Source organism: Eleginops maclovinus, chromosome 18 (assembly GCF_036324505.1).
Source record: "Eleginops maclovinus isolate JMC-PN-2008 ecotype Puerto Natales chromosome 18, JC_Emac_rtc_rv5, whole genome shotgun sequence".
In the NCBI taxonomy this organism is placed as follows: Eukaryota; Metazoa; Chordata; class Actinopteri; order Perciformes; family Eleginopidae; genus Eleginops; species Eleginops maclovinus.
Genome location: NC_086366.1, coordinates 13981543 through 13993570, shown reverse-complemented (window position 1 = coordinate 13993570; position 12028 = coordinate 13981543). Strand labels below are relative to the sequence as shown.

Below are 12028 nucleotides of genomic sequence, written 5' to 3'. Positions count from 1 at the left end.
GCTATGCCGTGCAACATACTGTTTCGAAAAAAAGCTGACTATCCCTCAAATTGTGGGTAACCACTGATAATGGCCTACGTTTAAAGCACGAACGTAACAATTAATTAACTTTTATTTTTTTTTTTCTTCATCGTCTTTTCCGCGGATAGGGCGGTTCTGGTTCCCTAAATCATACGTAATGTATTTAGAGGTTCGATGGCGTGTCGCTTGCCGGTAAATTAGCTTTGCCACATGTAGTTAGCTTTGTTTACATCATCGCAGGCAGTTCTGGAGAATGAGCTGCATAATGTGAATTAACTAAATAAATCTGTTACTCACCACCGACTTTTCAGAAATGGTCTATTATAGCTCCTAAGCAAGTACATGGCTATCTGTAGAAATTACTGGATTCCTATAAGTACAAGCCTTCTCTGACTGAAAGTAGCCTTGAGCTAGGTTTTGAACAACTTGTATTTTTGTTCTCAACTTCTAGACAGAAAGTAGCCTAATGACATTTAGTAAGTAAGCAACCTCTCTGCTACAACTTTTCTGACTGAACTTAGCTTTGACCTAGGTTGTGAACAATTTGTATTGTTTTTTTTATATCTCAACTTTTAGAACTCAACTTTCTCCTGGTTCTGCCACCGACTCAGAGGAGGATGAGCCTGAGCCTGAGCCTGAAAGGGAGGCACCAGAAGAAATGCCAGAGCGACCGCGCGCAGGGAGAGGACGAGGGAGAGGACGAGGGAGAGGGAGAGGGAGAGCTGCACATCGAGTGAATCAACCTGTTGTCCAGACATCTAGCTATGATGATCCAGACATGCCCAACCAGTTGCCATCTTTCCGTCCTGTACGCCAGCCTGGTGTTCACCTAGATGTACCAGTAACACGAGGTACCATGACCAAAGCCATAGATTTTTTTCAACTTTTTTTTACTGATGCCCTCCTGCTACAAATCTGCACCTACACAAATGCTTATGCCTGGGAGGAAATACTCAGAAAGCCCTATTATGGTGGCACAGATGGTACATGGAAAGAAACCAGTCCAGATGAATTGGCACGACTGATGGCCCTTGTAATGTTTTGTGGCCTTGTCCCAGTTAGTTCTTTTTACAGATACTGGAGCACCAAAACCCTGTACCATGGCCTGTGGGCACGCAGCATAATGTCAAGAGACCGGTTCAAAGCATTGATGGCAATGCTCCATGTTGTAGATCATGGTGCTGAAGATGAGCGTGATAAACTACGTAAAATCACTGGCCTGTTAGAGACTTTCAAGGTGACGTGTAAAGCACTTTACCAACCATTCCAGCATGTTGCTGTGGATGAAAGAATGGTGAAATCTAAACATAGGTCTGGTATTCGCCAGTATATAAAGAACAAACCCACAAAGTGGGGAATTAAGCTCTGGGTGTTAGCTGACAGTTTGAATGGTTATACTTATGACTTTGACGTTTACACTGGCCGAAATGTTAATGCTGCACCTAGTGAGAATGGTTTGGGGTATGATGTAGTGATGAAACTCTGTAGCTCTCTTGCACACCAGGGGTATCATGTGTACTTTGACAACTTTTACACATCCCCAAAACTAGTAAAGGACTTGTTTCAGCTCCAGATGCCTTCTTGTGGGACTGCAGCTGAAAACAGAAAAGGTTTCCCTGACTCAGTAAAGAAAGGGAAGCAGTGGGTGAAAGGGAAAGATAGGGGAGCTATGAGGTGGGTCCGCGATAACTGTTGTTTGGCATTGCAGTGGAAGGACAATAGGCCTGTGACCCTTCTGTCATCTATCCACTCAGCAAATGAGTTCCTGCATGTGCAAAGGAGAGAAAAATTCGCACACAGGTGGCATTGTATTAGAGTGAAACAACCCAAGGCTATACATGACTACAATTTTTTCATGAATGGGGTTGACCGGTCTGACCAGCTTATTGGGCAGAGCACAGCCTTGAGAAAGTGCATGCGATGGTGGAAGACTCTCTTCTTTCATATGATGGATATTGCTGTCGTAAACAGCTTCATATTGTTCCAGATTCACCGGGCTGCAAACCCTGATGTAGCTGCGCTCAAGCGACCACAAAAGTATTCTGTGACCGAATTCAGAGAGGAGCTTGTCCGGCAGCTGGCTGGCCTTGAGGAGTATGGAGAGCCCCCAGTTTATGCTTCTGTACAAAACCCTGGGGAATTTGTCTCTGATCACATTCCTTCTGTCTCTGATACAAAGAGAAATTGTAGAGTCTGCTATGACACCAGCAAACAAGCACTCAAGGTTGTTACAAAATGTGATGCCCCTCAATGCCAGGTCTACTTGCACATAACTCAAGACAAGAATTGTTTTAAAGTATGGCATACAAAGAATTATGAACATAGAAAGAGCAATAAAAACAAAAATGAATTGTGAACACAGAAATTGATTAGTTTTGTTCCTTGATTTTTGTTGATTTATCTTGTCATAATTGTTCATTGACTGCACTTTACATGATTGTTCATCATCAATTAGAAACACTGTCTTAGTTGATTGTTGATTGACCGTTGCTGTTGATTGATTTTGTATTGTTTGTTAAATATAAATAAGAAGAACGTTTTGGTACTGTTTATAGTGATTGACAAGAAAGTATTGTTTATTGCACATGAAAACAGGAGGCACTTCCCATTACCATTGATCTGACATTGAGTGTTCATTTACTATTGATTGTTTATTGGAAATGCACTTACTAATGAATTTACATTTATTATTAGATTTTATTGATTGACTGACATGCCTTTTCATCCTAAATAAGAAGCACTTTTTTAGTTGATGGTTGACTTTTTGTCCATTGCTGCTTATGTTTATTGATTGTTATTTTTCGTGATTGATAATTGCACTTCTTTATTGAGTTACCACATCTAAAAAAAAATGACTTAAGCAATATGTTTTGTAATAACTTATGTTTGCAAATAAATCAACTAAATACCATCAAAATTGATGTTGGGTGTTTTGGTGGTTTACAAAAAAAAAGTTAAAATGTACATGTTTGGGTTTTTTAGGTGTAAATTTTCAGCGGTCACTAAAAGGTTAACACTTTCTTTTCCAGAAGGATTTGTATTACCTGTCCTAAAGTATAATGAAACATACCATATATAGCTCTGTCTCATTGATATATGGCCAAAATAACTTATTTTGACCATTCTGTCTGGATTTTGAGGTCAAATGTCAAATTGGGCAGTGAAGACATTCTACTCTGTAAAGATTCTATAATTTTCTGCAAACGTACAGGGCATAATGAATTGACCATAACTTTTGAGCAGAAAATGATAAATTGATTCTGTTTTTTTTCATTGAGTAGGGGACAACTTTGCTAGTCTGTCATATACTCTATGTTTTTCCCTATCTACAACAGAAATTAGGGAAAAAATAACATTTCTGTTGAAATCTGTAATTTTTATGATTTTTTCGGATTAATTTTGAGCATATTTATAAAAATAATTATGCTACCTTTACACATAATTATTTATGTTTTATACCATTTTAAAGTGCTCTTTCTTCTGATTACAATGGTGTGTATATTTCATCTCTGCCATGTAGTATGGCCACACATTAAGGTTATTTGTGCCATGAGGTCATCAAGTGTGGAAAAAATGGAATGTTCGGGGCAGTCAACAAAGGGTTAAAGGGATTGCTCTCTGATCTTCTGTATCCAGATTTCAGCTTCTTCCTTTATGCTGTCTTATAAAAGTTTAGATTTAAAGGTTTGATTCTTCTTTTCTATACAGCAAAAGCTGGGCTATCTCTGATATGAGCAAATGGCTTTCATTTCCAATTTGTGAAGAGATTACATAAATAAACAACATTATAAGAAAAATGTCTCTCATAAATGCTTGAACTTTGCATTAGTTTCATTGGGTCACTTGGCATTAAAACTATTGAAAAATGCTTTCCACTTTTAACAGCAGAATTTTAAAAAAAACCGATATTACACAAAATAAAATTGAAAAAATGTAAATATTTCTTACTTGTCCAGTTAAATTATACAATGCTGCATTCATGTAGATAATTTGGTCACATGACATGGAAGTTATCCAAAACAAAATAGATATTTTAATCAGCCTCCGCTGAATTTTCAAAATGATATCAAATAAAATATTAAAAAACATGAAGTCCAAACAGAAGAAGCGACCAAAAGTAAAGTAGGCCTAATATTTATTAGCAACATGTAGACACAGGATTTACAGGATTTGCTGCTTGTTGTCTCCGCCTCATCTTCTTGAGCGAACCTTACTCAGTCTAACCTGTTTGTTATGTTCACAGAGAGAGAATAGAAAAACCTGACAAGAAAAAACTGTATTGGACATTTGTTAACGTTTCTTTTAGCTTACATTACTTTTTTGACAACTAACAGCTGCAAACAGTGACGTTCACCCCGCTCTGCTGCTGCTGAGGCCAACATTAGTAATATCAAAAACTGTTGGGGACAAGCAGTGGTGTAATACTCCTTTAGTTATACATTGAAGTACTTATAATTGCTAATACTTTTTTACTTTGACTTGAATTCAATTGAGTTTCACTTTGCTTGAGAAGTTGTCTGGGAATTTGCAGTCTTTGTTGCCATCTAGCGTCCAGACATAAAACTATACACGACTGGTGTTTTGGGCGGAAGTAGCGTCACGGGAGCAGGGCGAGCTGACGTCACCACACGTTTGTTGTAAACATGGCGTCCGTGACAACAGGTGAGAGCTTAAAGGCCCGGCGAGCCAGCGTTACCAATTTGCAACCTTTTTAATATTTCGGTCTTTCGCTGGTTGTTAGACACTGCTGCTGTAGCCACTCAGAGGTTTTACAAGTGGGAATATTTGTGGTGAAAGTCGAAGACGACCGGTCGCGCCTTTTGATTCATAGCTGCAGCTAATATGCTAATGCCGAATGCTAACAAAAACGTTTCTAAAAACTGACTTAATCCCTTAAATGTGTGGTTTAACTTTCACTGAATCAAATGGACGTTTAAGCACGAAGTGTACAATTAATTAACATCCTTTACATTTTTAGAAGGGCTATATTTAGCTAGATCATCGTCTTATGCTAACACGAGCTAACCAGCACTGACCATAACGATAGCGTTTCACTATGTTCCCTAAATCTACTTAATTGTATTCTTAAGGATTCGATTGTGACTGTTGGTTATCCGTCTTTCCACGTGCTAAATTATGTTTTAGCCACAGTGTGAGTTGTGTCTCTTTGTAAATGTACATCATCAGTCTCAGTCAAAGCAGGTTAGACGTTGAGAGTCATTGTTCTGGCAGCTGCTAATGTGCACCCTTCACCCTAAATCTAAATCTGTTACTCCAACCACCGGACGCTTCATAATGGGTGTTATAAATAACCTCCAGCTGGCAATGGTCAGCATGCTGATGTCTGCTCAGGTTTACGTTTCCCACTAGCGTTCAGAGTCGCTGTATTGTACAGTATAACTGGCAGTATAACTGGCAGAACAACTTGATACTTTTCTTTTGTAGCAATTTATACTGTAAATATAGTCACAAGTTGTTGTGGGAGGTGACCTCAGATCCTTGACTTCATGCAAAACTTACTCCATCACAAGCACATTTTAAATAAACCACTAGTTAATTCTTAAACAATATACTGTATTTCTTTAAATTATAACAACTATTTCAAATCCTCATTAGGTCCTTTAATAGTTAGTGGAAATAATAAACTTGTCCATTTTTGTGTGGTGGAAAGTGTTTCTGTTGTATTGTTGCTAACAGCCTTTTATTTTATTTTTCTTAAGCCACGTCGGAGTGGATTCAGTTTTTCAAGGATGCTGGGATCCCAGCTGGCCTCGCTGTCACTTATGCAGTCTCCTTCGTGGACAACAGGTAATCTAAAGACGGGTTCATAGGCTGCTCTGTACAGCAAACTTTACCTCACTGTGTTGTGCTGTGATCATGTGAATTTCCTTTGCGACTTCTAATCCGAGTAAGTGAAATAAAATGCAATTCATTGTTTATATAGTATTGCTTACTACTTGTGAAGTGACAGTCTCTTTTATGAACTGAGCTCTCAATACTATAAACCAATAGGGTTCAGTCGTATAACGTTTTTCAAACAGACAAAATATGTATTAAAAAACAATGTAATCATGATCGACTTACATTTTTCTGATTTTTCACTGCAGAATTAACAAGAACATGCTGATGGACCTCAGTAAAGACATCATGATGGACCTCGGGATTACAGTCATTGGCGACATCATTGCCATTCTTAAACATGCCAAGCAGGTCTACAGGCAGGTATGATCAGACGTTTGATAGTAATAATAATCATTTTAAGAATAATATCAGACAGAAAAGCCTTTTGGTTTATGCATCTATGAGGGCATGAATTGTTAAAATGAAAAGACACTGCGCACTCACTTTTCACATCAACACACAGAGCAGATTTTCTTTCTTGCAATGAAAGTGAAGGACACTGAAAGCACCATTGTCACTGTGCATAAACAGCCTAACATGAGAAATGCAGTTTTACAAAATGTGTCTTTTTGTGTTAAGCATGGGCAACCGACCCGTCCAATTTAATTTTGATCTCAGAGCAGAAACCACAGCACTCTAACGCCACCCTGCTGACTGAAATAGCAGGGCCACTTGAGACAGCGTATTTAATTAGTTAACTACTGGCAAAGTCATCATAAGTTCGAAAGGACACTCTGAACACAACATTGAATTGAATTAACCTAGAAAAACACTTGTTACATATGAAGGAAATCCTGCAGTATGGGCACCTTGTAGCAGCTGCTCACACAGAGAGGAGAGGAAAGGAGACAAGATGTGAATTAATTCAAAGATAAGGCAGATCGTCCTCAGTCAGTGTTGACAGGCTAACTTCAGATTTAAAAAAAAAAACTGGATAGCAAACACAACGTCTATGACAGTACTAAGTCACAAGGCCTAGCAAAACATTAAGACATTGGTGACTGCTGCAAGCATGTCACCTTTCTGCCGATGTGCTTATATAAATGCATAAAGTATATATTTATAATATCTTGACTTTTGTTGTGCAGTCATGTAGAATGGTTGCCTTTCAAAGCAACTGCAGTAGGCTGCGCTTACATAACCTCTGTTATTTGTATCCTCTCTTCAGGACATGTGCAAAATGGCCACAGAAGCCATCTCCTCAGGACAGACCAGTGTTAAAGCTGAGCTCAGACGAACTGCCAATACTCGTGAGTATCTACATTTATCATAAACCATCAGGAAAACAGATTTTCATTGTTGAAAATGAAAGGGGTTCATTTTGAAAACAAATTGTATGGTCACAACACAATCAGGGACAAATGATCTTTTGTAAAATCCCCTTTCCTATAAACAATTTAAATAAGGAGTTCCTACTAATTTCAGCATATATTGTAATAGGGCAACCATGTGACCAATATATCAGCCCAACCTGAAGAAGAATGAATCAACAGTTATTAAATCAAATAATCCAACATTTAATACTTGAAGCCCATTTGCACAGTAGCAATATTACCAGCAGACCTCATGTGATATAAAAATGAACAATTTAGGTTGTTTTGTTTTATTTTGTCCCTAAAATAATTGAACAAAAGTCATTTTACTATTGAGTTAAAACTGGATGAAATCGTGCAGCTCTAGTCTCCATTTTTTGTTTAAAAACAGCTAAATGAAATGTTTCTGGTTTCCGGCAGCCGCCACTCGTATGATTGCCAACGCTTTGAGCAGCGACTCCCCTCCAGCCACTCCAGCCCGTCGGCCCGACAACCGCCTCTCAGTCACAGTGTCCAACATGCAAGCAAACAAGAGTGGCAAAGCGGGTAAATATATTAAACCTTTTACCCCGTGAATCCCGTATTTCCTGTCCCTATGTAGACATCCTGTCTTATTTCTTACCCCTGTTCATCCTCATGTTCCGACCTCTCTGTCTGTCAGTTGTCAGTCAGCCGGCTGACGAGGGGAACGGTTTGCAGGCAGTGAAGCGCCGACGTGTGACAGCTGAGATGGAAGGCAAGTACATCATCAACATGCCCAAAGGCTCCACGCCTCGTACACGCCGCATCCTGGCCCAGCAGGCCAAGAAAGGTAGGCCTGACCCGGGGGCCTTGCTGACAACTCGCGCCAGTACAGATGGTGCTCCGCAGCTAATTGATACTAAAGGTTTTCATGGACTTCTTTCATACTAATACTTAATCAGGTGACTGGGGGCTGATTAAGAAAGACTTTGACCCTCATTACTTTCTCTCATAGTTTAATCCCCTGGGTTTGCTAATACCTCCCCCTGCACCAACAACTGTCCCTCTGTCACTCTGCTGTTTTTACCCTCCTTTTGTCTTTATATTTAATCCAACTATAACATCTTGGACTGTTTTCTGTCCTTTGACACAAATTCTCCCATTGGTTCTGTCTCTTAAAAAGAGTTCCAACTCTGTAAACTGCTACTAAGCTCTATTTCTGGTTGCCTTTTTCCTTTTGAAATAATTTCATTAGTCATTAGTCACCATAATTCTTAAGAAACATACAGCAAAGTATGAAAACACAGTTGACAAAATACAAAGACACATTTTGGGAATACATTTGACACTAAATACAGATATCTGATATCTTACAACTTTCACAGCATTCATTGTATTCCATGGGTTTTACATAATGGTTCTAAGAGCTGTAAAACTAAGGCTTTGGCACAGCGTAGGTTTTTAATATTTTACAGTTTTTCTTGTAAAATGTTTGCAATTCCCTCATTTGAAGCTGCTACTTTAATTTCTGGAAATAAACAGTTCTTTTGACTTGTGATCTTCTGTAGTCCTGTGAACTAGTACAACACAAGAGGGGGAATCCTCTGCTGGATTGCTGATGATATGCGTAGTAGAGTACCTTATTGATGACACTATTTAGCTTCCACAGAGGCGTGTAAGTTATGACAGTTTAGTTGTATATGCCTCATATCTTTTACGTAAGAAAAACAGCTCTACTCAACTCATCCTGCTCTGCTTGAATTTCCAGTAGCAAATCACAATAGTATTTATGTAATAACTTTTGCTCTAATCCTTAAATAGGTTCGAAGCGCACCTCTGTGTTTGCAAGACTTGGGGCTGAATCGAAGGCAGACACAACAACAAGCAATAACAAGGTAAGGCCTGTCGGAAAATATGCTACCATTGGTATTGAACCGTAATTTAATAGATGCTTGTCTCGCAGCCAAGCGGTGTGTTCAGCCGTCTTGGCCGAGGGGATGAAGAGGAAAACGGGCAGACGACTGGCAAAATGGCTGCAAACATGGATGTTGATGACCAGGACGACAGTGACGGAGAAGGCTCCGTTCTTCAGTATGCTGGCGTTCTCAAGAGAAGCATGCCCTCCCAGAAGAAGGAGCCAGTGGCCAAGCCACCACCGACCACCCTGCGGCGACTGGGAGGCAAATTTAAACTACCTCCCTCAGACACCCCCACCTCATCTGTCTCCCCTAATGGCCTCCCCCCTGCCAAGGTTAGTGTGCTTCAGAGACTCGGCAAGCTTCCTGCAACACACCAGAACGCCGCTGCATCGCCCATACCTGCTGACACACAAGACAACAGGGTGACCAGCACTAAGCACAAAGCCCATGAGGGACTGACCATAGCCAGCTCCAAGGTAAGCAGCAGCACCGGGGCTGGAGGAGGAGCAGGAGATGGAGTGGGAGGAGCAGGAGCAGAGTCTGTCGGTGCCCAGATGGATGTTAGGGCTATCAGTGTTTTTAAGAGACTGGGTAGCAAGAAAACCTAATGCTTATCACTAAGAAAGTATTCAGACTCTTTCTACACTCCCTTTATAGAATTTGTATCACCCCTTTTCTGCATTTATCCTGGAAACATGTAGATGCAGATCAGAGCTTTTTCACCTTTTTTTGCTCAGCCTCAGATAAATTTGATGGGTTTTTTTATATATATATATATATATACCTAAGTCGTGCAGCCATTGGAAAATCACCTTTTGAGTGGGGCCTAAACCAATGTTTTTTGTGAATTACAAGTCTCTACCTGGAATCTATCCATCATGTCTCATTCATATCTACCATTTATCTTTCTTTTAAATATGTTTATTTAACTCAAAGCATGAGCATGACATGAACCAAGCTGCCATAATGGTGTTTTTAGATTTACCCTTGCACTCCTCAAATAAGATTGCTGCTGCCGACACTTCCCGTTTTGAGTGTCCTCCTGAAGGAATAGTTGAGTAGTAGAGGTGATTCTTGAATTGTTCTTGTTACCATCATATATTACCTCTTCTATAACGTCGGGATAGTAGAAAAAGCGCTGATGAAAGGCTTCTTAACTTCAGCCCTGGAGTGACTGCCAGTAAATTCAGACTTTTAAATACAACGACCTCTCAGAACACTTGAAAAGAATAAAAAAAACTCCTCTCCTGTGCTTTATGGAGTAAAATTCTCATCTCTGAACTAAAACACCCATGTCAACCATTCTATCACAGTACTGAACGTTTCCTATAACCTACTTGAAGGCTGGGTCACAGTAGAATACTTTTTATTTTAAAATGCAATGTATAGATTTGTTAGACTTGGTTTCACACAGCACAGAAACAGTTCTGCTGCATATTTTTCTATGTGGACATCCTTTTGTCATTTTCCCATTTAAAGAAACTTGTAGATGCCATCATGCCTGGTGTCGGGGAGCGGGGTAGTAAGTAGTTTACTTTTACCAAGTGTGGACCATTAACACCTGTGTACTATTCTTCACACCAGAATTTTGTTACACTGTAAATACTTTAAATGTTTAAAATCACTTTTTTTTTTTAAATGTTGTTAAAGAGCAAAGCAGAGCAAATTTCACCTTGAACTTTTATGATTTTTTAAAAAAGACATTAAGGAAAACGGTTATCAGTTTGGAAAGAAAAATGCTTGGAAAATAAATTAGAAATGTTTCAAAATGTCTTTCTTATTTGTTTCTTTCTTTGCAGAAAACATTTACAATGCATGTTCACATACTGTACTTTTCAACTGTTAAGTATGAACATGACATGAAAGTCAATATTTATATTCCTGTGGGAACATTTAGCTGATCATTTATCAATAAACCCATTAAACTCCCACGGCTCTCACAATGAGTTTGCTGCTGCATAATGTCGGCTGAACTGTCAGAGTGCTATGTTAATGAGTCTTCATCTTTCCTCTGTACAGCTGCAGCCAGGAACACACTGCTGGCATCCAGAGGCTACAGGGGTTGTACAATATGCGTTAGCGATGAGGGGATTGTTCAGAGTTTGTTATGCAAGGTTACCGTTTATGTAATTATTCTGTACTGAAAATAATTTAGACACTACCCCACAGAGAAATGTAAATATGTTTCAGTGCAGGAAATTATTTGACCAGGAAAATTTGAAAAAAACATCCTGCTTTTTTACACTTGAATTTGGTAGTGCTATCTCTACAACATGCAGATGCCAGTAATTGGTACTTCAGAGTGACATGCATGCTGAAGAGCTACAGTATGTAGATCCTGGATATAAACACACAGCTCTTGTCACTTTTAAACACTGACAAAAGACAAAGTGCACATTAAACAGTTAAACTCACTAGTCGAGTTGTTGTGTTATTGTGAATTATTTTAGTCACAATCATTGTGTAGAGTAAATCCAATGTTGTGACAGCTCTAGCTTCATAGTTTAACAAATATGTACATCATAAGTGTAATGGAGACGTTGTCCACTTGAGGTCGCTCTCTTCCTCCTCTGTCCCAGCAGCCGCTGCTGTCCGTCGTCCATATCCTTGAAAACCCTATCAGCTGAAATCGGTATTGCCATAATGGGATGTTTATTGACGGGAGGTAAATTGGGTGAAAGCTGAATTAGCCTGTATCAGCCTGTTTTTGTTATTCGTAATGAAGACTGGCCTCCTACAAACAATGGCAGTGACGTAATGTGTAATCCACTAAAGCTATTGGTTATTCATTTAAACATCGCAGCCTAATTATGGGACTAATGTAACAGAATGGTGTCAATAGGACCTTTAAAAAATGGTCCCATAATATGTAAATTACATGTTTATGAACAAAGTATTATTTTATAATGCATG

General features: G+C 39.2%; 1 protein-coding gene and 1 long non-coding RNA gene across 4 annotated transcripts; both read left to right on the top strand.

Moving 5' to 3' along the window:
* Nucleotides 1–468: 468 nt before the first annotated feature.
* On the top strand, nt 469–3818 carry LOC134879837 (uncharacterized). The gene is made up of 2 exons (XR_010167875.1): nt 469–872; nt 2009–3818. It is a non-coding gene; the product is annotated as an uncharacterized LOC134879837 (long non-coding RNA).
* A 778-nt stretch (nt 3819–4596) lies between these two features.
* c18h19orf47 (chromosome 18 C19orf47 homolog) lies at nt 4597–10888 on the top strand. 3 transcript variants are annotated; one of them, XM_063907831.1, is made up of 8 exons: nt 4597–4683; nt 5742–5829; nt 6129–6243; nt 7091–7172; nt 7656–7781; nt 7897–7971; nt 9018–9091; nt 9160–10888. In XM_063907831.1, the coding sequence occupies exons 1-8, from the start codon at nt 4665–4667 to the stop codon at nt 9721–9723; spliced, it is 1143 nt and encodes a 380-aa protein (XP_063763901.1). In that variant the 5' UTR covers nt 4597–4664; the 3' UTR covers nt 9724–10888. The 3 variants fall into 3 exon arrangements, with proteins under 3 accessions (XP_063763901.1, XP_063763900.1, XP_063763899.1); XM_063907830.1 differs by having other exon boundaries at nt 7897–8046; XM_063907829.1 differs by having other exon boundaries at nt 7897–8121.
* Nucleotides 10889–12028: the final 1140 nt, after the last annotated feature.